Below are 24,771 nucleotides of genomic sequence, written 5' to 3' on the forward strand. Positions count from 1 at the left end.
CCCCCTTCCTGTGTCTCCCCACCCGCTGCAGCCCTCAAAGTGTTGCATCCCTGACCTTACACCCTGTGGGTCCTTGAGGCCTGTCTCCTGACGGCCCTCCTAGTTCCCACTTCGCTGGAGGATGTGGGCCCCGCAGGCTGTGGGCTGATCCCGTGCTCCCAGGGACGTAGCCTCAGGGGGCAGCCTGGGGCTCCCTCCCTGCTGCCTCCGACCTGTTTGTTTCCCAGTCCTCAAAATGATGATTATGGAGTCCTGAGCATGGCTCAGGTGGCATAGCGAGCACATTCTAACCCTCATCTGTATCAACCCTCAACCAGCTCAGAGGCTGGTGCTGGGACCTGCCCACGCCCTTGGCTGGCAGTGGAGGGTCTGCTTTCTGGGAATGAGGGCATTGACCGTGGGGCCTGACTCAAGGTTTGCCCCTTTTGGTGACCATGGCCACGTGTCTGGCCTCCCTGGACACCACTGTCTCTCTGGGCAGGGGAGGGGTGTTTGGATAAGATGTGCACTGAGAGGCCCCACCAGCCCTGCTGTCTGTGGCTGTGGCCAGCTGCATCTCTGCGGTGCTTGGGGGTGTGAAGGGGCCTTGCAGGCAGCCTTGGATTTGGGAAGGGAGAGGGGGGCAGGCTGGGCTGTCCGGTGGGGTGGCAGTGACAGGGAAGGCCGACGCTGGGACTGAGCACAGGAGAAGTGTGGGAGGCAGCTGGGGCTGCAGAGGCAGGGCTGGGTGGTGGGGCTTAGCCCAGTGAGGGTGGCCCCATGGGCAGCTGCCCTCAAGCATGGTACTAGACATTCTCTTACCCTCAAGAACTGTGGTCACAATGGGTGCTATTTTCTGAGGCATTAAATATATTCCTCCCAGTGCTCACGACTCTGAATGGTTGGAATTACTTCCCCCTTCTCCCAGAGGAGATACTAGGCTTGGAGAGGTGAAGCGTCCAGCTCTGTGTCTCACAGTGAGCAGGCTGAGTTGGAATTTGCCGGGGCCTTTCTGGCAGTCAGCCTCCTGCAGCCAGCGGGGCAGTTGTGCGGGCTCAGCGGTGGCTGGAGCAGAAGGGGTTATGGCCTCCCGCTGCCCCATGGGGTGCCCTGCTCTCGTGTTCAATGGGTGCTGGCAAACAAAGTCGGGTGCTAAATAAGCCTCCACTTAATGTCAGTTGGAAATCACAGCTCCGCCGTCAGTGCCAGTTCTTAATGTCACTTATCCCAAGCGGGCTTTCAATTTCAGTGGCAACAGCCTTCTAATTTGGGCTCAGCCGCTCTGGTTTTGTGACGGGAACAATGACAGTGGCAGATGGGGAGCACCAACTCCATTTTCTTTTAACACTTCCAATCGCAGACAGGGAAGGCACCATCTGGAAGGAGAAGGTCAGATCATTAAAAAATATATACTAATAAATTGCCAGGCCTTGATGGGCTTCGGGGTGCATGGTAGGGAGAGTAGATGAGCTCAGGGCGGTGCGGTGACGGCAGCAGGGGTTAGCTCACCGGCAGAGCTCCAGGAAGCACCTGGCCAGGAGCAGGGCTGTGAGCCTCTGTTGGGCTCCTGTTTGGTAGAGGTGAGCCCGCATGACATGACGCAGGCTGCTCCGGGGCCGGGGCAGACTCAGATCTCCCCCATCTCCATTCCCTGCCCAGGGGCTCGTACTGCAAGCAGCGCGGTGGCCGTGGCGTGAGCAAGGAGAGCACACTGCCCCGCTGGGTGGGCTCTCTCGGCTGTCCCCAGCTGTCCCCATGGGTTAGTTCCTTTCTGCTGGCCCTGCCTTTGACTTCCCCTGGCCTCCGTTTCCCCAGGGTAGAATGGGGATGGAAACATCCGCCTCTCCTGGTGGCCATGAGGATGAAACAAGACAATGTTGGCGGGGTGAGGAACGGAGGTTGGGGAGGTGTTGTAAACTGTGAAGTGTGGCGCACATAGTCATTCCTGTGCCATAGTTGTCCTTTGCTTCTTCTCCTTGGTGCCAGGGATCATCTCCAGGACCCAATGGGGCAGAAGGCCTGACACTCGGGACGCCTCTGGGCCCATTTAGGGAATGAGTTCACTGCCCAGCAACTCCACTGCTCGAGGGAGCGGGTGCACGGGGCTGCAGGTGGCCAGGGCAGTTGCGGGGCCCTCTGAAGCAGCAGGCTGCTCAGATAACAATGCCTGACATTCTTGATGTCTTTAACCTCTCAAAGGGCATCCACACCTGCCACCTCGTTCCAGCTCCTCTTGCTGTGACCGACACTCAGATGCCATTTTTCTCTGGTGGCAATGACACTTTTTAAAGCCTCTTTATTGAGATATGATTGACATACAAAAAGCTGCACATATTTAATGCATACAACGTGATGAGTTTGGAGATGAGTATTCACCCATGCACCCCATCACTGCAATTCATGCCACAAACAAATCCACTTCCTCCCAAAGTTCCCTCCTGCCCTCTTATTTATTATTATTTTTTTGTGATAAGACCACTGAACATAAGGTCTACCCTTTTAGCAAATTTTTAAGTAGGTCATCCAAAATGGTTAACTAGAGGCATTATGCTGTGCAGATGATCTCTGGGATTTATCCATCTTGTATGACCAAAGCTTTGTATCCTTTGATTGATTCCTCCCGTTTTCCCCTCCACAGTGATGGCATTTTTCCAGTGCTTGCTCTGTGGGGGGAGATTGTGATTGTTCCCATTTGACACATATGGAAAATGAGACTCTGAGAAGAGACTTTGTTCGTGCCACACAAATGCACTGATGGTCTGTTGTGTCTGGCGCTCGGTGTGGGGATGGGTGAGGTATAGAAAGAGACGGTATGGAAGGCTTCAGCCTTTATAGAACACAGGCATAGTAGGGGAGCCTGTGGGTGAACCTGCGCACACACGAACATGTACACACCGGCACAAGCATGCATGCATGCACATGTGCACACACACACATAGAGGAAAAAGAGAGACAAGCCGATGGAAGAGCTAGAAATTGTGGTAAGGGCCATGACCCACCCTAACAGGTGGAGGCAGAAAGTGATGGAGATGGTGGAGGGGTAGTCAGTTAAGGCCATTCTGAGAAGGTGGACACTTGACCTAAATCTCAGGGAGGAGAGGAGCCGGCCCTGCAGAGAGCCGAGGACAGCTTCCCGGCAGAGGGAACATCCAGGCTCGTCCCCATGTTTATGTTGCTGCGGAAAGCCCAGCAGTCTGTGACTGGGGGATGAGCTGGAGGGGAAGGAGAGTCCCTGCGGGTTTTCTGGAACAGGATGGATTGTATTCCCGGTGGCCTGGGACTAGGTTGACAGGCCTAGGGACTGGCAAGGCCTAGTGGTGGTTAGGCAGGCTGGCTGTGGCTGCTGTGGGGGAGTGATCGTAGGGGGCGGTAGTTAGCTCGGGCAGGCTGGCCAGGAGGCCCCGTGAGGCCAGTGGCACTCTGACTGAGCTAGCCTGTGGCAGGGTAGGCCTGGGGCCCTGCTTTCTGTTTCCCCTCAGTGCATGTGCTGGGGGTGGGGGTCTCCTGTTGCCTCTGTTGGTGACCTCTCATCTTCGAAGCTCTAGGAGCCCCTCAGCTTGATGTCATGGCATTAAGTCGCCCTTCTCATCCAGGACACCCTGTCCAGTGCCTGTGGCTCTCTGGAGTAGAGCCCCTCCTGGCTTTCCAGTGTCACCATATCCAGGGTCAGTCATGCCTGTGGTCATCAGTGGGGGGCTGGCTACTGGAAGACAGTCTGGCTTAGTACAAAGAACCCAGCCTTTCAGTCAGACAGACCTATGTCCCCACTGGGGCTCTGCCACCTAGCTATGCACGTGACCCAGTCAATTTACTTAATCCCCGAGTGTGGGCGTCATCATCTGTAAAGTGAATCATTATTCTGACTTTGCCCAGTTACTGTGAAACTCAAGCCAGGCAACATGTCTATAGCATTCAGTGTGTGCCTAATGCATGGACACATAGTAGGTGTGTCTTAGCTGCACCCTGCCTCTATTGCTGGGATCCCTGCAAGGCAGTCCTTTTACAGAGTGTAAAAGCAGGTAGAGTTCTTTCAGAGGGTTGGCAGGTTTACTCATATGCTCATTCACTCCTTTCATTCATTCTTTCAGCCCATGTTTTCTGAGTACGTACTATGTGCAGGCCATGTGCTAGGTGCTAGGGAGACAGTGGCAAATAACACAGCCCAAATCCCTATGCCTTGAACTTACATCCTAGAGACATACAGAGATAGACCATAAACCAGGAAGTGGACAAAATGATCTTAGATTGTGGTGAAGGCTCTGTGGGAGGTAAGATAGGGTCTTTAGAGTGGTTTCTGAGAGAAAGGGGCCATTGTAGCCTGGGTGTACAGGGAAGACTTCTCGGACGTGGTGGCATGTGAGATATCCCTGACCCACATGAAGGAGACGCTGCAGAGAATGTGGTTTAGCAGATGCTCTTGAGCACAGCGGTGTCCAGTTTTGAGTCCAGGGTCTGGGCCAGAGCCTGGGCATCTGCACTTCTAACAGGTCCGCAGGGCTGTGAGGCCCGGCTTGACAGGGGGACCCAGAGGCAGGTGACCTCCTAGGTTTCAGGGTAGGTCTCAGAGGAAGCAGGAGAATCTTCCTCTTGACCATTATGATCACGTCGAGTATAACAGCAGCACGGCTGTGTCACTGCAGCCCCAACTCCCCTTGTTGGTTTGCTCATCCTTGGCCGTCTCCCAGCTCTAGAAGGTAAGGCAGGGCAGCAGGGGCCTGGACTGTGCTTGCTGCTGTAATGCTTTTTGAAACCCTTTCCCATCTATTATTTCACTAGGTCTTCGCAGCTGTAGGATGAAGCCATTTTTATCGTCCCTGTTTCATAGGTGAAGAAATTGAGGCTCAGAGAGCTGGGGAATTTGCACAAGGTTGTGTAGTGAGAGGGTGGGCAAGCCAGGACTCAAACCTTAGATTTCCTGACTCTCTGCCTGGGATGCCATGACTGTGGTATAAGGCCGAACCTCATCTCGATGGACAGGAGTGGGGCTCAGGGTCAACTGTCTGGGTCAGTCTTAGCCACAGTGTGGGCTGGGCCTCTGGGGCTTGCAGCATCTCCCTGGGTTTACAAGGCTAGTCACTGCCCACTTGGCCCTTGGGCTGTGACCAGCTTCACCACCTCCTTCCTCTCACTGTAGGGGAGGAGAACCAGCCAGGATGGCTGTGTCCAGATGAGGACAAGAAGAGCAAAGCCCCATTCTGGTGCCCGGTCCTGGCATGCTGCACCCCCGCCTTCTCCTCCCGGGGCCTCAGCCTGCAGGTGAGTGGAGCGGCTCTTGCCAAGCTCACCATGAACGTGGCTCCTGGGAAAACCAGAGTTTCCAGATTGTACCTGCAGCCAGAGAGACCCAGGTTCTGGCTCCAGCTTCTTGACCTCTTGTTGATGGAGATGATCAAGCCTTTCTGTTGTTCTAGGAGTCAAAAAAAAAAAGTAGGGGGTAGATGCCCTCTGTGGGTCAAGTGAATGGAAAATTCCATTATTTTGTGCTAACAAATAGCAATGATCTCATCAGTTGATGGCATGACTCCAGCTCAGAAGATAGGCTGGAATATGTGCAGGTGCTGTGCCGGACTTTGTGGGTTGGCCTTTCCTGCTGCTGCCAGGTGGGAGCCAGCTTTGGCCCCACAGCCATCATGCCTCATTCGCCAGGCAACCTACTGTGCTCCCCCAGAGCTTTGTCACCACTCTCTCCTTTCAGTATTTATAAGAAATGCATGAATAGATGTTTCTAGATCCCTTTCATAGGTAAGGAAGCTGGGGCTCAGATGAGTGGCATGATTTTCTAAAAATGACACAGTCAGGAAGGATGAGCCCAGGAATTGGAAACTTGCTCTGCCTGATTCCAGCGCTGGTGGTCTTAACTGCTAGGCTGCCAGCTCCACTGTCAACCATCCCTGACGCCCTGCCTGAGCTTGCCCCCCATTAGGAGTACTCGCTGCCCATCCTCTTCCCAAGGAGATGAGTCGTCTGACCTCTGAGGAGGGGAGAGCAGGCTTGGGACCAAGGCCAGACACATACACTCTAAGAGACAGGCTTGTTGGGCTGTAGACCAGGGCTTCAGAAAACTGAGAGAGCATGCCCTTGAGACATCAGTGCATTCATTCATTCACTCATTTGTCCATTCTGCATATGATTTTTGAGCACCTACTATTTGCCCAAACTCCCCTTGCTGGTTTGCTCATCCTTGGCCGTCTCCCAGCTCTAGAAGGTAAGGCAGGGCAGCAGGGGCCTGGACTGGACCCTGGGAATATGGTGGTGGCCAAAACATCCAAGGGCCCTATCCCCCCATAGCTTTCAATCTAGAGGAGAGAGACAGGTGATGCCCTAGCAAACAGAAGGAAATAGAGAAGAACGATGTATGCTATAAATCAGATATAATAGATGCAGAGTCAAACTGTTACCTATTAGGAATTCCAAATAGAGGCCACAATGGGACCAGTCGGGGAATCCGGTATGGCTGCGGCTCAGGGACAGAGGAGAGTCCGGGTGATGAGGTCCGACAGTGGGTGAGCTGGGCCCCGCCAGCCATGCAAGCCCAGTTTGGATTTTAGTGATGGCTTGAAGCAGAGGACCGGCGTGATCCGATTTATATTTTGGAAGGATCCCCTGATCCTTCTGAGTGAGAGTGAGCTGTGGACCCGAAGGGAACAAGAGTGGGTACTGGGAGACCAACTGGGAGCTGGAGTGGAGTCCCGCTGAGGTGGGCAGACTTGGTGCGGCCGGGGGCCAGGGTGGGCCAGGGTGGGGCAGGCCAGACACTCACCCCAGTGCCCACCATCCCAAGCGTCAAGACAAGTGGTATTTCAGCGTGATACTTTAAAAAATCCGATCAGTAAATTGTGGCCTTGGCTTGGTTGCTTTTTCTCTTGTAAATAAGGGGCTGGGATTGGGGTGAGACAGGGCCATGCGAGTGCAGGATCCTGTCTTCATTTAAACTCTCAGTAATTGTTCATCACTGATTCTTTTGCATGAATTTTTATTGTAAAGAATTGCGTTAAAATATTTTTCTTGATATCTGAGTGTTTTGCCCCGCTTCCCAAAGATTTGTGTGCCCCTCTCTCCTCACTCTAGTCCCAGCCCTGGTGGGGGACACGGGGACACATCTGGGGAGTGTGCTGGGGTAGGACTGGCCGAATTGGTGAGACATGAGCTGGGGGCGGGGGTGAAGGAGAGGAAGCGTGTGCCCAGGACTTGGGCTTGTGCGCCAGAAATGGTGTCTGAGGGGTGCGGTAGCGTTCTTGGGCCATGGCCTGACTTCGGCGTCCGACGAGAGAGCCCAAGTCAGGTTCCCAGCCTGTGCTCAGTAAACAGGGGCCAGGACAGTCACAGATTCAATGTCACTTAAAACTGAATCCTGACACGCCCTTCCACAGGGTGTCCCTGTGCCAGGCTCTCTAATTCTCCCGCTGCCCTCAGGCGGGGCTGTGAGTCCTGAGGCTGAGGGAGGGATTCAGGAGCGAGACCTGGGAAGGAGAGTTTTCTTGCTCCTACTCCTTTCTGCCTCTCTCTGGGGCATGGCTGGCATGTGCCCTGGCATCAGTCCCCCCCAGATCTTGCAGGGAAAGGCCAGCGTGCTCTCCATTTCTGGGGCTTGGGAAGCCCAGCCTTTGTAGGGCTTCAGTCCTTATTTATTGATTAATGGGGAGGCCTGCTGAGCCATGTAAGCTCCTTCCCAGCATGAGGAGGGGGTGTCACCCGTGGGCCTTGGGGCGAGGGTAGGCAGAGTCCTTGCAGTGGGGATCGTTCAGGGTCCAGCCTGTTGGGGGCTCGCCTGGCTGTCTGGCGTCCCATTGGGCAGGCTGAGCTGGGTAACTTTTGGGGTGGAAAGTGGATTCTCCCATCTCCCCCCAGGGCCTTGGGCGTCTCAGGAATATTGGACATGGGCTGTGCCCTGATAGGTCACACCGGGTTGTGGAGTCACAGGCTGCTGCTTCTTGGGCCTCCCTGAAAGGAGTCCCCACCCAGGCGGGGAACCATCTGCAGCCTCACGCTGGGGCACAAGGGCCCAGGAGGCTCCTCGTTTGGAGCTCTCAGAGCTTGGGGACATGTAGGCTGGAAGCACCCTTGGTGCCCCCAAACCCCTGTCTGCCACCTCCTGAGGAGCCCCTGTGTGAGCTGAGGGGACTGCGTGTGAATCTCTGGGAGTAATGAGCCTGTGGGACTCCTGAGGGATACACTGGAGTTTGTACAGCCCCACTTGCTGGGTCCCAAGGCACCCCTGTCGCTCCACCTGTGCCTGCTTCTCAGCCCCGACCAGACAGATGTGCCCCATCAGCTCTGTACCTGCATCCAGATGAATTAGGGCCTTGGAGTGCCAGGGCCTTGTTCAATTACTGTAGGAACAGATGTGAGCATGTTACCTGCTACCTGGGCCTCTTTCCCAGCCCACCAGCTCTCCCCAGGCCCAGACCCAGGGGCCCAGGACTCAGGCTGTGGCTGGCCTAATGGGAGCCAGTGACTGAGTGTATCCCCAGGAAAGTGTTTCTGGTCTCAGCTCCTCTCCCAGTGTAGACAGGATCTGTGCTCTTGTACTGCCATCTGGACCAGGGAGCAGAGATGCAGGGGGGCTCAAAAAGGAGCATATTTCTTGTCTGTGCTGATGGTGGCCAGTGCCCTGGCCTGCCCACCAGGGTCTTCAGACTCAAGAGGAGTTGAGCTGGGACAGGGAAGGAACGTCAGTGGGGTGCCACCGTGCCCTGGGCCTGAGTCCCAGCTCCGCGTGCCCCAGCTGTGCAGCACGAGGAGTGCTACTTCATCTCGGTGTCCCCGTCCCTGCTGTGTCTTCAGTGTGTGAGTTGGGTGGCCACAGTGCCTCCCTGACTACGTCACAGTGAGGAGCAAGTGGTTCCATTCGTGTCAAGGGCTTACCATCCTGTTGCATGGTGCACAGAGTTCAAGAACTGGAAGCAAATGTCTGAGGACAGTTTGGTCCCCAGGAAAGAAAAGCCACTGGGGTCTGTTCTGGGGGATTTCGGAAGGCCTGACTGCTGAAGTGTTGGGAGAGTCTTCAGGGAGCCCTGGCTGCATCTGAGCTGGAGGGGCAACAGGAGGGCAAGGGGAGGGCTCAGTGCCCACCTGATGGTGGGCTGAGGTCCATCCTAGAGGCCTGCCTAGGGACTGGGGCTTGGGCAGGAGTACTGCCCACTTTGGGGTGCTTTAAGATGCAGGCACCTTGGGGGACCAGTAGGGCTGTAACCCAGCCTACACAGGGGTCTTCAGCCAGACCTACTTAGGCCTCAGCACTAGCCACGGGACCCCCGTCCTGACCGTCACTCTACATCAGCCAGAAGTGCTTGCTGTCTGTGGGGTCCCCTGTCTCCTAACTCTGTCTCAGTTGCCTGTCTGAACAGCCCCTCCCCTCCTGGTGTTGCTCTGCTGATTAGATGAGCTGATAATGGAGAGCGCTAGAACTTCCCACAGGAAGTCCTTGGTAAGCAGTAGCTATGCCTGGGTGCTTAGTTCTGTGCTAAATGCTTTATGTCCATCCAGTCCCCATGACTATCCTGATAAGGTGTCTGGGTCCCCATGACCACGAGGAACTGGTTTGTAGGGTCACCAGCTGGTGGCAGCTGAGCTGGCATTACCCAAAGCCTGCCCCCTCCCACCAGCCTTTGCTTCTCTCCTTTGCAGTGCATGGGGCACCTTGATTTGGGGGGAGTTGGCCTCCTGCTATGGACAGGACTTCTTGGTCCAGGCCCTCACCATCCAAGAAGCCATTTGAGTTTTTGCCATCATCTTGGATCCTGGCTCTGTTGACTCAGCTGACATCTGGTCCCACTGGAGTTGCCATGGAAACGTCTGAGCCAGGGCTGTGGGTGCCCCCTCCCAGACCAGGAGTGGACAGGAGCAGCAGCCTGGCAGAGAGGGCGAGGCTATCAGCTGGATGTGGCCCAGCATGAAGCAGAATGGCTGGGAGCAGGGGCCTGAGGATGCCCAGGAGGCCAGGGTTAGAGGAGCCTCCTGCTCTGGACCTGTGCTCCCAGCCAGGCGGAAGTGGCAGCTGGGAACCTCAGCAGCATGGCAGCCTGGCCCCTGGGTAGAATTCAGAGTAGAAAGGGCACTGAGCTGGGGGAGGAAACTCCATTCCAGCCGTGTCTCCGTCACTAACTTGCTGTGTGACCTTGAGCAGCCACAGTCCTCCACCCTAGCCTCCGTCTCTGAACTTCAGCTTTGCTGATTCCTAAATGAGGGGGCTGGCTGTGGTGACCTCCTTGGGCCCCTTCATCTGAGGCCATTAGATGTTTTGTTAAAGTGTTCCAGAAGGGCTGGGGCTGGGCAGGGCCTTTAGCACCAGCAGAGGGCAGCACACGCCTGACAGGTCCAGTGGCAGCCACATTTATTCGTGTTGCCCGCAAGCTACCCCAGTCTGCCTCCTTCCCCTTCCATCTAGCTGGGAGGGGTTCCAGCAAGGCCCATGAAAGGCCCCGTCCTCACATTGCTGTCCTGGCCAGAGACACAGACTGGCCCATGTTTAGCTCAGGAAGCAGGTGCCAGAGAGCCACCTGGCATGGGTTTGGGGTAGGAGGTGTAGGGGAGCAAGCTGGTGGCTGTCAGTGAAATCCCATTATAGACATAGCTCCTGGCCTCCGTGGGCAACCTGCATGAGCCATGCAGGTCAGAGGGGTTCTGTTGTTCAGTGGGGTGGGACCCAGATCGCCAGCACCCCTCCTCTTCTCCAATGTGCTTCTCTGGAGGAATGCAGGCAGGTCAAGGAGGAGGTGGGTGCAGGCCAGGCCCTGTCCCTGGTCTTTCCTGTGGCCTAGGGCAGTTGTATGTCCTTTGTGGACCTCATTTCCCTTATCTATAAAAGAAGGGGGTTGGGCATTAGTGGTTTTCAACTTACCTGGAAGTTGCTCAGTTTGAAAAGTCCTCAGCTGGCCCAGAGTATTATTCAGGCCCCTTCTAGCCACAAGATTCTAGGACAGTGAATGGTCACATACAGGTGCATAGGAACTGCCTGGAAATCCTGTGAAACCTGTCACTTCCCAGGCCTCACCCCCAGGGATTCTCCTTTGGGGCTTGAATGGGGCCCAGAAATTGGCTGGTAGTTAAAAGGCCCTGCGGGCACCTTGACACTTAACCCTACGTGTGCCTTCTCTGTTTCTGCAGCTTGGGGCCCTGGTGCACAGTCCTGTCAGCTGTCCCCTGCTGGGCTTCTCAGCGGTCAGTACATCCCTTCCACAGGGCTACCTCTGGGTGAGTCACTCCTGCGCCCACTCCTATTCAAGCTTCAGGACGGGAGCAGGGAGGGAAAGCCTCCTGCCTGCTGACCCCCGTTTTGTGTACCTTCCCCCAAGAGGTCTTCCTGGGAACCCCTGTGCCAGGCTCTGCTGGGAGCTGGCAGGTGCAGCCTCATCAGGAACAACAGAAAACTGGGGCACAAATAAGTGAACATGATTCTTGCAAGTAGCCACAGTGCCACGAAGGAAATGAACAGGGGCTGTGCAGAGTGCCAGCGTGGCAGGGGCTGCACCTGGGGGTGGGGCTGGTTACCACCCCTCTCAGAGAGCCCAGCTCACCTCTTTTGCCCCCTTGGGGTCCCTGGCAAAGCCTCTCTTGATTCATTTAGGGGTCCCCATGCTCCTCATGGTGCAGAGTGTGCCCCCGCCAGGCTCCCCAGCACGTTAGCCTGGCCACCCGTCTGGTGATCCTCCAACTGCTCCTGCTTGTTCCTGTCCCCAGGCACTTGTGTAGGAAGACCCCTCTCAGAGTCCAACCCAAATGTCCTCTCTGAGGGTGATGGGTCCTTCACTGTTTCCCTAGGATGTAGCACATGATATATCCATCCATCCATCCATCCATCCAGCCAGCCACCCACCTGCTCTGCTATTCCTCCCCTCCTTCCCTCCCTCCCTCCCTCCCTCCATCCATCCCTCCTTCCCTCCCTCCATCCATCCATCCCTCCTTCCCTCCCTCCCTCCCTCCCTCCCTCCCTCCCTCCATCCATCCATCCATCCATTCATCCATATATATATCCATCATGTACCTAGCATGTGCTTGACAGGGGTAGAACAGTGAACAAGACAGAGGACGTTTAAGGGGGTAGAGGGTATGTTCACTATTTGTTGGTTGAAGTGTACCCTAGGGACAGGGAAACAGAGTTGATAGGGTATCTAGTCCACCTGAGCTCTTTACCTGGTTTCCTTTGGGCTCTGAATATAACCTGTTGCCATGGCAGCTGGGGATAAGTGACCTTCGGGATGTGTGGGCAGGATGGGGGAACCTCTTGATGCCTAGCCCTGGTGGCAAGCAGAAGCTTGGGGTGGGTGCTGGAAGGGCAGGGGCTGAGGTCTGCCTCTGCTCTCATGGTTCTTTCTGCCTGACGGCTTTTCTGCGTCTCTGCCCTAGGTCGGGGGCGGGCAGGAGGGCGCAGGGGGCCAGGTGGAGATCTTCTCCCTGAACCGGCCCTCACCTCGCACTGTCAAGTCCTTCCCGGTGGCGGCCCCTGTGCTCTGCATGGAGTACATTCCAGAGCCGGAGGAGGGGGAGAGCGGAGATGGAGATAAGAACCACGCGGCTGCTGACCCCTCAGCGGCAGCTCATCCAACCATCTGCCTTGGGCTCCAGGATGGCAGGTGAGGGGCCTGGAGTGGAGGGGCTGAGGACAGCCAAGGGCAGGGCTGGGCAGACTGGGGGTGCGGGGCTCTGTCCCTCTAGCTTCCCCGTTTGGCTTGGTACCCACTGATATTCTCTGCCTCTGGTTGGCAGAAGGAAGGTGGGGACCAGGGGTGACCAGTGTGGGAGCTGAAGTGTCAGGAGCTGATGAACTTTAACTGAGACTCTTCAGGGGCTTCTTGCGCACTGGCTCCCCGCCGGGCAGTGTGGCACCAGGCGTGTCTGCTGGTTTTGGTGGCAGCTAGAGCTGCATTTGAATCCACCATTTCCTGACGGAGGATCCTCCGGCACACCATTTAACCACTCTGAGCCTCAGTTTCTCTTTTCTAAAGTGGGATTAGAATCCCCAGGGCTGCTGTGGGAGCCCACCAAGACGTGGGACATGTGAAGCCTTCGGTTCACTTGGCTGTCACCAACGGTGTCCCACTTATGGCCTCAGTTCCACCTGCAGGGTGGGCAGGGTCCCAGACGTGCCCAGATTATGAGATCTGCCGTCAGAGGGGGCTTCCCCTGTAACACACGCCCCATGTAGCACCCGAGCTTGCAGTCAGGGGAGCCTCAGCCGGAGCTTTGGCCGCTGGGACCCACAACTGCTGTCCAGTAGTGTGGCTGCAGGATGAATCTTCGTCCTGGTTAGCTGGAAGGTGAGGGCGAGGATTAAAGACCAGAGATGAGTGGCACCTCTATGCCTTTCGCTCCTGTCCTAGAGTGGGAGGGAGCGGAGAGAGGCTGTCCTCTGAGCCCCTACACGTGCTGGTTCCTGGGCCTGGGAACCTTACAGCGGCCCTGCTGAGAAGTGCCCCCCATTTCCCCCATAGGAAACCGAGGAAGGAGTAATAAGCTATGTATGTAGAACCAACTCAGAGAGTCTAGAAGCTCTGTGCAGTCCAGGCTGGGGTCTTGGCAGGGGTCCAATGAACACCTTTCTTGCTTTTAATGAGATAAAATTAACATAACATAAAATTAATCATTTGAACCATTTTTAAGTGTACAGTTCAGTGGCTTCCAGTATATTCATGATGTGCAACCATTACCAATACCTGGTTCTAGAACATTCTCACCACCCCCAAAGGAACCCTGTGCCTATTCAACAGCCACCCCCATTGCCTGCCCCTGCCTGTGGAGTTGTCTCTTCTGGACATTTCATATAAGTAGAGTCATACAGTATGCAGTAGGTGGTCTTTTGTACCTGGCTTCTCTTACTCAGCATGACATTTCCAAGGTCTCTCCTTAGAGCAGGTCTCAGTGCTTCATTCCTTTTTGTGGCCATGAGGCAGGTATCATTGGTCCATTTTATGGGGGAAACTGGAGCGCAGCAGCCTGGGGTCAGTCATCTGGGAGGTGGCGCATCTGGATCCATACTCGGCCTGTGTGACCTGAACACAGTCGCCTCAGTGTGCCTTTACTGTGCCGCCTCTGGAGTCTCCGGGGTGGGCTGGGGGGGCACCATCCTCATGGATCACCCACGGGAGAGTCTGAGCTCCTGAAAGGTGGAAGGAAGGCCTGGAGGCCTGGCTGAGTGGGGGTAGCCCCGGCCCCGGCCCCCTAGGAGGGCATGTGGGGCAGTGAGGGCGGGGTCTACATGAGTCACTCGGGTCTCTCCTCGCAGCATCCTGGTTTATGGCAGTGTGGACACGGGCACCCAGTGCCTGGCGACATGTAGGAGCCCAGGTCTGCAGCCCGTGCTCTGCCTGCGGCACAGCCCCTTCCACCTGTTTGCTGGCCTGCAGGATGGGACCCTCGCTGCCTACCCTCGGACCAGCGGTGAGGATGGGGGTGCTGCAGTGGTGGGGGGCAGCCCTGGGCACCAACTGGGAGCAGGATACTGTACCAGAGTGGCTGTGGGAGGAACACCAGAGAGGCAGGTCAGAAATGAATCGGGAAATCTTGCCACTGGATGGTGGGGGGGCGTTAGAGATCCCTGATCCCTGTTGGGGTCACTGAAGGAACAGGTGGCCACGACCATCCAGGCAGTTTAGCCCATTGGCAGGAGACTCTGGTGCATAAGAGCAGGGACTCTGGGGTCAGATAGATCTGGCTTCAAGCCCAGGTTCTGCCCTGTTGTCAGCTGTGTCCATTGGTGATCCATTTTTTCTCTTGTGCCTCAGTCTCCCCATCTGTCAAATGGCAAAAATGGCAGTACCCACCACTCATGGGCACTGGTAGGTTAAAAATCCAGTGAAGGCAAAGCACAGGGTCTGGGTAAGTGCCCAGTGGAGTTATACATTTGAATCTATGATTTTTTCAAGCCATTGGGGACACAGATGATGTCTGGAAGGCAGGGCTCAATTCTGGAGCTGCTGTGCTCCAGCGACTGGGTCCTGTGCTGGATGCATGTGCGTTATCTCAGTTCTCACCACAGCCCTCGAGAACTGCCTCCCTGGTTACGGATGCTTCTGCTGGGACCAAGGGAGGGCAGCGGCTTGTCCACAGCCACGCAGAGGGCTGTGGTCCCCTGTCCGCCTGAGGCTTGCTCAGCTCCTAGTTCGATGGGTACCCCTGCCAGGGGCCCTGAGAGAGCTGACAGGCCTGATGCTCTGCGACCTGGGCCGGTGCTTCTCCCCCTTCTCCCACACGTCTCTAATAGCTGCGTCATCACCGCCTGTTGCAGGGTTATAAATGGATACTTGTACTGAGCTATTTTTTATTTTGCCACTTGGCACTCTGTTGGTATTTTTAATTAGCTTTTGATAAGGTATTTATAGTTTTTAATTAAAGGGGGAAGAGGGAGGAAAAAAAATCCCTCTCACCATCAGAGAGAGCATGCGTGTGAATGTAAATATGGGCTGAGATCTTCAGAGACTTAGTTAGACAAGGGGCTCTCAAGGGACCCCCACCCTCTGGCTCCCCCTGAATGCCCTGAGCCCTGCCTGGCCCCACTGTGCGCCTCCCCATCCCGGGCTGGCTGCCTTTGGTTCTTTCTCCCTTGGGTCCTGACTTATCAGCCTGGGCGCCCAGGCTGGGAGGCTAGTTTGCTGGGGCTGCTCTGCAAAGTACCATAAACTGAGCGTTTCAAACAACAGAAATGTATTGTCTCACATTCTGGAGGCCAGAGTCGGAGAACAAGGTGTGAGCAGGGCCGCGCTCCCTCTGAAGGTGCTCAGGACGTTGTTCCAGGCTTCCTGGCTTCTGGCAGATCTTGGCTTGTGGCAGCAGAAGTCCAGTCTCCACACACGGTCCCCTTTGGGCCTGTGTCCACGTTCCCTTCTTATAAGGACACCAGCTGGTACTGGATGAGGGGCCCACCCTGCCTCAGGATGACCTCATCATGACTAACCACACCTACAGCAACCCTATTTCCAAATTAGGTCTCATTCTGAGGTACCAGGGTTTAGGACTTCAACAGATGAACTTTGGGGCATACAAGTCAAACTCATGGTAGGGACTTTTGGGTCTAACCATTGGCTGTCAGCCTGGGGTTGGAGTCTGTTACTTTGTTAGAACCAGAAGGGCAACTGGGGACCAATGGACCCCATACCCTCATTTTCTGAGCTGGAAGGGACTATCCAAAGTCTCATGGGTGAGCTGAGACCTGAACCTGTGTCCTCTGTGCAGGGCTAGGGTCCTCTCCAGGCCTAAGGGGACTCTCTGAGCAGAGCTGGAAGCTGTCTGGCCTGGAGGAGAAGGTTGAGATGTCCACCAGCTTTCTAGCTTTCCCACCTTTCCCACCTTGCAAACATTTGTCCACCAAATATTTACTGAGCACTTACTATGTACCAAGGATATGGTGGCCAGCAAAACAAATGTGACCCTGCCCTCAGAGAGTTTATCGTCTATAGAGGGAGCAAAGCTTGTGATTATACTTTGTGCTGAAGGTCCGAAGTGCGGCAACAGGGTGTCAGGTGGGCTGCTTAGCAAAGGCCTCTCTGAGGAGCAGGATCCTGAAGCTGAGATCCGAAGAAGTGGCCAACAATTGGGGGAGCAGTGGACTCACAGAGGGAGCAGCGGTCTCACAGGGAGCAGCATGTGCAAAGGCCCAGAGACAGAAGAGGGGTTGGTCTGGTGGGGACCCACAGAGGAGGCTGTTGCGCTGGACAGTAACCAGAGGGGGCAGTGGCATGAGGCAAGGCTGATGGTGGGTCTTGAGTTTGTCTCAGTTGATGGGAAGTAGAGGGGAGACTTGGAAGGGGCTGAGCACCATCCCCTCTGGCTGGGGGATAAGAGTGGAAGCAGGCATTCTATGTGGGAGGCTGCCACAGCCAGCTGGGCAGGTGAGTCTGGGGTCACTCTCCTTATGAACCCACCCTCTGGGCCTTTGGTCTGGCTTTGGCCAGGGAGGCCTGTGGGAGAGACGCCTTGCCTGTATCCCTCACCCTTCCCTGCCGGCCTCCAGAGGTGGTCCAGGCAGGAGGCAGGGCTCCCAGAACCTGTTGCACATGGAGTCTCGGAATGTCAGGGCTGGAGGAGCCCTGGAGTCCAGCCTCCAGCTGAGACAGGGAAACCAAGGCAAGGGCATGTGGTCATTCCCCAGCTGCCCCAGGAGCCTGTGCTGTGTGCATTCTTTCACGTCTTCCTCACCCATTCGCTCACTCAAAAAATAAGTGCTCAGTGCCCTAAGGGGCCTGGTGCTGAGCAGGGTGCTGGGACCCAGAGACAAGCTCCCTGGATCCTGTCTGTCTCCCCATCTCTGAGCAGGCGCAGCAGCATGACGGCCTGGGCAGGGATGTGAGACTATCCCTGGTTAGGGGCTGGAGATGAGGGCCAGGGCCACCCCTTGAGGAGGCAGATGACAGAATGGGAAAGGGGGTGGGCTGGGGAGCCAGGCTGCCGGGGATTGAGTCCCAGCTGTGGGAGATTGGACTCGTTGCCTTACTCTCCGAGGTTCAGGTTGCTGCCCTGTAAAATGGGGGTTACCACCTCAGTGTCTGCGGTCAGTCACACAGGTGCCCAGAAGGGAGCCTAGCCTGGAGCATAGACCTATAAACCTTGTCACCCTCTTTCATTACCTACTGGCACAGACTGCCCTTTGGGCCTCCCAGGGTCCATGAGTTTCACTGTCCTGCCTTCTGGCTTGGGCGGGGTCCAGACCCCCAAGGGAGACCAGCTGGGCTTTCTCCCCTGCGGGTGGTGCTGGGGGGCGGCTCCAGCCTCCTGCAGGTGCCTTTGCTGAGACAGGGCCTTTGTCTCCCCTGGCGGGAGAGCTGGTGCGGGCCTGCACGAATGGGCTGTCACTCAGGGGCAGGTGTGTGTGTGTGCAGGTGAGTGCCGTTCGTGTTCTGGAACGTATGTGTGCTTACCCATGGCTGCTGGAGGGCAAGGAGTGGGTTGGAGGGATGCATACTGCACCAGGTTCGGGACGCGGATGGGCTGGCCCTGCCCGGAGCTCCCAGTGATCGCTTGTAAAAGCTTGGCACTGTGGCGCATGAGGCTGGGAGGACCCTTAGAGGTTAGAGTTCTGTCCCCCTGTGTTGCACACGGGAAAACCGAGGGCCAGCAAGGGGGAAGCCACCTCTTCAGGGGTCTACCTGGTCCCTCTGATCGGGAACTTCTGTCTAGTGTATTGGTAGTATTGATTTTTACCATAGTATATCATTCTGTCCTGGAGTCAGGTCTTAGAGGACTCCTGTAGACACCCTGCGAGTGGAGGAGCGGTCAGGGGACGCGCAGCCCTCAGGGGTATCAGACCCTAGCCTTCTGCTCCAAGTAGCTATGGCCCTACTCTGTTACAGGAGAAGTGTAAGGTAGCGGATTCGAGGGGAGTAGCCAAACCTGCTATCCGCAGGGGGCCGAGCTCCCATTTTCCTGTGTGGCCCCACCATCTCTAGCTGCCTCCCCCTCTGGGAGAGGTCAAAGCACCGCCCCTGCCTCCAGCTTCTGGCACAAGCGCTGCTCACCTCTGGCCACTGGGGGGCGCTCAAAGCATTGCATTTTTGTGGCTCTTGTCAGTGTCCGTCCTTCGTTGAGGCCTGGCCGCCTTGCGGTCACACGCCCCTTCTGGACTCCAGTCCCGGCCCCAGAGCCCTTTGGAAACTCTTGGAACCTGAGAAGGTAGCAGGAGTTAGGGAAGGAGGCTAGAGCCAGAGTCAGCTGAATTCAAATCCTACTTAGCCTGTCACCGCTTGTGTGTCTTTGTACAAGTTCTTAGCCCTCTGAGTCTCTTACTGTTACAAGAGTCAAGTGGAGTCAACACCTGCTACACAGGCTGTTGTGTTGTGGCAAAATGACACCACATGACAGGAGCTAATGAGCACCGGATACTTTCTAGCTGTGTGATTTGGGCTGATTATTTAAACTCTCTGTGTCTTGGTTTTCTCACTTGTAAAACGGGGATAAGAATAGACTCTTCCTCATAGGCTTGCTGGGAGTTAAGGAAATAATTCATGGAAAGAGTGCCGGGCATGCTGATGTGAAAGGTGTGTAACAGCCGCTGTCAGCGCTCCTTACTGTGCGCCCTTCCCGTGCTGAGCGCTCTGAGCTTCCCTTCATTCCTGTAGCATCCAGTGGGGTGCATGCACGGTTATATTTTACAGATGAGGAAACTGAGGCTCAGACAGGTGAAGTCACCTGGCCAAGTTCATGCAGAAGCTTAGCGGCTGCAGCCAGGATTCCAGCCCAGGCTCCTTCCCATGTGTTCATGTCCAGGGGCTAGAAAGACCTGGCTCTGTGTTGGGGGAGTGGATCCCTATTCCCCGCCTCTTAGCTGAGCTAGGAGTCTGTCAGTGTTCAGTGGGGCACAAGGGCAACAGAAGGTCTTTATTTCCTGTGGGGCAGGGTGGGGGGAGGGACAGCCTGGTGGAGGAGCAGAGGCAGGGAATCCAGTCTGGCCTCTGGGTGCTCTTCCCAGCACGTTCCAGGCTGTGGCTTCCACCACATACGCTGGTGGCTCCTCTAGCTCTGCAGACAGCTGTGCTGCATCCTGCTACTCGGCAGCTGGTGCAGAGGGAGGGTCTGCGTCGGGGCTCCTCCTCTGCAGTCCCTCCGGGGACCAGCGAAGCCAGCAGCAGGCTCTGTTCTGCCTCCAGGCCCCAGCCACTGCTGCCTGTGTGCCTGGAGTGTGCCCCAGATTGCTCCTCAGCCCCTCTTCCCACCTGGCACCCCAGCAAGACAGGGCAGCCCCTGGGGTTCTGTGTGGTATCATGTGTAACTTGACCAGAAAACCACTCTCAATGAGCACCGCCCACATGCCAGGGATAATTTTTGGCATGTTCTTGGGTGGGCTGAGCACCCCTGGGGTGGTCAAGTGGGGGCTTTGTTCAGTGCCAGGCCAGGTCCCTCCGTCTGTTCCATCTTCAGGGGTGATGGGCTGGGGACTGATTGCCTCTCAGGACCCTCTCCTGACGCACCAGGAGGGAGAGCATCTCTGGAGGAGGAAAGTCACCAGAGACCTTGCTAAAGCTGATAGCATCTTAGAGCAGGTGGGAAGAGCTGGGAGATGGCAAGAGTCAGTCTCTATAAGCTACAGTGTCAGAAAGGTCCTTAGAGACAACCTTGTTGGTGTCACCCCTCCCCATTTTCTAGATGGGGAAACTGAGGCCTTGACAAGGGGAGAGATATGTCCAAGGTCCTCAGCAATTTTCTACCAGAACCAGGGCCAGACTCCAAGTCTCTTGACTTGGTCCAGGATACCTCCCACCATGTTGTGCTGCCTTTTTGGCAGGGCTGCAGGGCTGCTGCCTCTTCTGGGAAGCCTCCCTGGGTTTACCCCCTGCCCAGAACTGGTTCCTTCCACCTCAGTAGTTCTCAAGGCCTCCTGAGCATCCTTGGTCATTTGTGCTTGGCACTTTGTAGGGTATGTGATCATTAACTCCTTGATGTCTCTGGCCAGCAGGGGTTTCCTTGAGGGTAGGGTCTGTGTCTGATTCATTTCTGTCTTCCCAGCACCCAGCACGTGGCCCAGCATGGAGTAGGTGCTTACTAAGTATGTGTAGAATGAAAAGAACAGGAGAGAGAGGGAAAGGGAGAAAGGAAGGGAAGAGAAGGGGGAAAGGGAAAGGAGGAAGGTGGGTGAATTTGGGAGCACAGCCCGCAGAGGGGGTGGGGCATACCAGAGGCAGATGGTAACAGCTGGCATCCCACTGGGAGGAGAGAGAAGGGCCACAGGAAGGGGCAGGAGGTTGTTGTGGGACCTGGCTTGCCCCTGCTGTGGGCCACAGTCCCCGAGGGTTGAGGAGCCCTGGGCCCCTGACGTATTTGCCACCCTCGCCCTGACCGCTCGCTGCTCCTGACCAGCTTCCCTCCTGTCCTTCCAGGAGGAGTCCCCTGGGACCTGGAGAGCACTCCCGCGTGCCTAACCGTGGGACCAGGACCCATCCGCACCCTGCTGAGCTTGGAGGACACTGTGTGGGCCAGCTGCGGGCCTCGGGTCACCGTCCTGGACGCCACCAGCTTGCAGACTCAGGTACTGGCCCTCTCAGTGGCTTGAGGCCTCTGGCCCATGGAGCCATCTGCTGGGCACACCCGGTGACCCTTCTCACACTCCACCGGGCACTGCTGTGGGCTCTAGCTGTGTCTCAGGGGTCAGAGTTTGCCAGGACACAGAGGGAGCCCAAGCTGCATGCCGGGCCCTGCCCTCTGCCTGACCCGCATCCCCCTAGGCTGCTTCGAGGGGAAGGGTCCTGACCACACCGGGCTGTGATCTGGATCCTGAGTTGTGTCTGTTGCTGTCTGTGGAGGTGGAGCTGGAATCTCTGTCCTCCCACTAGGACCAGGACCTGGCCATTCTGAGAGGAGGCCAGTGTGGACACAGCCACCCTGGAGGCTGGGCTCTGGAAGCAGCGGGGAGGTAGAGGCTGCTGGGTCCTGCCTCCTCCGTGACAAGGGCTGGTCTGGGGACTGGTTCCTGGCTCAGCCTGAGCTTACACCTGTGCCTGATCAGCAGCATTGCCCACCCCACCCCACCATGCCCCAGGGGCCATCCTGGGCAGGAGACTTGGGTGTGGCTTCCCAGCAGTGTTTTGGTGATGTTTGCTGTCATTTGATTTGTTTGAATTATCAGCTTAGAATGAGCTGCTGCTAGGCCCGGAGTGGAGCTCTGGGTAAAGGCTTGCAGTCAGAACAAACAGCCCCCCAGGTCATCCGTTGGAGGGAGAGTGCCATTTGCCCACTTGGCTGTCTCTCTTTAGGCCATAAATTGGCTACTTAGTAGCCAGGCAAGAGCCCTAAGTGGAGTCCTGCTATTTTAGGATCATATGTGATAGGGCAGGATCCCGGATGACCCAGTCCTCATTTAGCAGATGGGTAAACTGAGGCCCGGGGAGCTGTCGGTAAGCCCTGAGAGCCAGGCCTGAGTCTCAGGGTTGCAGCACTTGCTTGCCCACTTTTGTTGGAGCAGGAGGCGCATTGTTCCAAGCTGTGCAACCTGGCTGTGTGTCCCAGTGCTGCCACCCACCTGCTGGGGACCTGCACCAGCCCCTTTGTGAACACTCGTTTTCCCGTTGGTAAAGGGGAATCAGTGTCCCTTCCCTGGGGTCCTTTTGCTCACCGAGTGAGGTCATGCTTGGGGGCTACGTCCTGGGTAAGGGCGGTGTGGGAGTTGTTTGCACAGCGGCTCTTCCTGGTGTTGGGCAGGGAGGAGGGGGTGTCACAGCTAGCAGGTGAGAGGCAGGTCCAGCAAGGCACCAAGGCTTCCCAGGCCTCAGTCACTCCATCTGTAAAATGGGATGATAATAGTACTGTGTAGGGTTACTGGGACAACTGAAGGAGAACGTTGATGTAAAAGGTTGTTTCCGACAGTGCCTGGCACAGTAGGTGCCATGGGCAGACCTAGAGGGTTTGGGAGGTAGAGGTGATTCTGGGGACCCCCTTGCTGGGGACGTGGTGCAGAGAACCTGTGGCCTCGCTGGCATTGCTGAGCCAGGCTAGGTGGGGTGGGCCCTGGGAGGAGCTAGGGAGGTACCAAGAATAAGGAAACTTCTGGATTTCTTCGTCCTCTTGGAGTGGGGAGACAGAGCCCTGAGCGTCTGTAGCCACAGACTCCCTTCCCAGCTCCTGGTTTGCTTTGGGGGGAGTCCCTGCTACCCCCATCCTACTCTGTCCCTCCAAGGGCCTCTCACGTCTTCAGCCTCCTGAGAGGAAGGTGGGCAGGGACAGCTGGCTACGCAGGGCCTTTGGGATCCCCAGATGATCTGGATTGCAAGCCATTTGGGAGAAGCCCACCTCTGACTCCTTGGCCTGCCACCCTGCAGCCCTTCCCTGAGTGTCCCCATATTGTCCTCGTTCCAGGCCCAGGGCCCCTTCCAGCTGTCTCCAACTGGCAGCCTGCACAGGCTCCGACCACTCAGCCCTGGAGGAGGGCCACAGTGGAGGGGTGTGCAGCCTGCCGCTGAGCACCAGCACCCAGTTTAGGCAGTAGTGGGAGGGGGGATGGGACCCAGCCCTGCCCTTGGGGGGCCTCCAGTCTAATGGGGAGACCCAGGCTTTGTTCTCTATATGGAGAAAGCGAGCACAGAGACAAGAAGAGCAGAGAGAGCTTACTCTGAGCTCCCTGGGGCCAAAGAACATTCTCAGCACTGCCAACGGGGGAACTGGGACACAGGGAAGGGGTGACTGAGGAAGGTGGGAGGAAAAGGACTTTTCCTCTTCTAAGGAAAAGTCCAGCAGCTGTAGGACCTGGAAACCACAGGCCTGTGGGAGTAGAGAAGTGGCCGGTGGTTTCTGGGGGAGGAGGTGTGGGTAGCAGGGCCTGAGAAGCTGGTGAAAGCTGGGCCCCCCATCAGGCTTCTCCCAGGGCCACCAGGCTTTCTGGAGGGAGAGGAATTGGGAGGCATCATCAAAGGCAGTGGCCCCCATCCCTGTCCCAGCCATGCCCACCTTGGGTCCCCTGGGTGCCCCACTCCTCGGAGGTGTGTGGTTTGCTGGCAGGCTGCTTCTGATAGGACCATGGCTCTGTCTCTGCTGAGCTGGGCAAGGCACCAAGCCTTCCTGGGCCTCCGTCACCCCATCTGTAAAAAGGGACAATAATAGTACTGTGCAGAGTTACCGGGACAACTGAAGGAGAGTGTTCATGTAAAAGGTTGTTTCTGACAGTGCCTGGCACACAGTAAGTGCTCAGTGAACATTAGCTGTTATTGTAACTGTTGGCCTCACTTAAATCCATATTGCTGTATATGTGGTTTATTTGGATATCAAGCTGATCCCTTAGAGTCTGTGGTGTTGGAGGATATGGGGCATGTGTCAGAATTGCGGGTCTGACATCCTCTTCCTTTACTAGCAGGAAGGCTTCGCCCTGCTGACACTGTCCTAAGAGCATGAGACAGATGGACAAGGGAAGGCCAGGCCAGACTCAACCCAGTTCTCACTTGCCAGTCGTAGTGCAGTCCTGCTCAGGCCCTGGAGCTCAGCTCTGGCCCAGCCATCCCTGGGGCTGAGCGGCCACCAGGCCCCAGAGCAAGGCTGTGATGATTTAAGATTAGTTCCGGACCAGCTGCTCTTAAGAAGGGGATCAATATGGCCTTTCACCTGCTTTGCACCCCATGGAGGGCATTGGGGGCACTGGCTGTGGGGAGGCAGGATGGAGGGAGGGGTGGCGGGGCCAGAGGAGGACACACCCTGGCCTACAGCCAGGGGAATTGAAGAGTGTGCGCTGTGCAGTTCAGGCAGCTCGCCTTCAGTACACACAATCCTCTGGCACGGTAGCTAGGTGATCGCTGTGCATATTCAATAAAACCGTGCTCGGCTGCTGCTTGGAATAGAGAGGAAGGCAGCCCACCTTGGTGCTGGGGCTCTGGGAATGGTGCCGTCCGGCTGCTGCCAATAACCACCTGCCCCGGCTGGCCAGTGCCACCCCTGCCTCAGTGTCCACCACATTCCAGGCAGGCCCAGAGGAGTGGGTTGGAGGGGGCTGCTGGCAGGCTGCTGCCGTGGTTGTGTGTGGGTCCTGGGGCTCAATGCATATCCTGTGGCAAAGTGCCTCCCTTCAGAGGAAGGGCATTGCTCATTGGGGGCGACGTGGCAGGCTCTCCCCCAGGCTTGAGAAACCCCCAGGGGAATGTGAGATACTCAGAGCTGCTCAGTGCTCTAAGCTGGGGGGCTCCAAGTGTGCCCTTGGCTGAGTAGCTAGCATGGCTCTGGCCCAAACAGGAAGACCTGGGGGTTAATCCAGGGATTGTGTTAACCATAAGGAGCTCCCCCTGATTTTTCCCACCCCCAAGTACACTGAATACAGGTTTAAGTTCTTTGCATGAATTAACTCGTTTAGTCCTCAAACCACCCTGTGAGGTAGGTACCGTTTTTATTTCCTCT

The 24,771-nt window shown here is 56.4% G+C and overlaps 1 protein-coding gene across 16 annotated transcripts in view; it reads left to right on the top strand.

The window, feature by feature from the left end:
- The window catches only part of ARHGEF10L (Rho guanine nucleotide exchange factor 10 like), a 157,750-nt gene that overhangs the window by 105,147 nt on the left and 27,832 nt on the right, over window positions 1-24,771 (top strand). For all 16 annotated transcript variants that reach the window (XM_037000074.2, XM_073233296.1, XM_037000076.2 and 13 more), the window contains 5 exons: window positions 5,114-5,235; window positions 11,086-11,172; window positions 12,325-12,551; window positions 14,201-14,355; window positions 20,781-20,929. In XM_037000074.2, coding sequence (XP_036855969.1) covers window positions 5,114-5,235; window positions 11,086-11,172; window positions 12,325-12,551; window positions 14,201-14,355; window positions 20,781-20,929 — 740 coding nt within the window. The remainder of the gene's footprint in view (window positions 1-5,113; window positions 5,236-11,085; window positions 11,173-12,324; window positions 12,552-14,200; window positions 14,356-20,780; window positions 20,930-24,771) is intronic.

The sequence above is a fragment of the Manis javanica genome, chromosome 4 (assembly GCF_040802235.1).
Source record: "Manis javanica isolate MJ-LG chromosome 4, MJ_LKY, whole genome shotgun sequence".
Classification (NCBI taxonomy): Eukaryota; Metazoa; Chordata; class Mammalia; order Pholidota; family Manidae; genus Manis; species Manis javanica.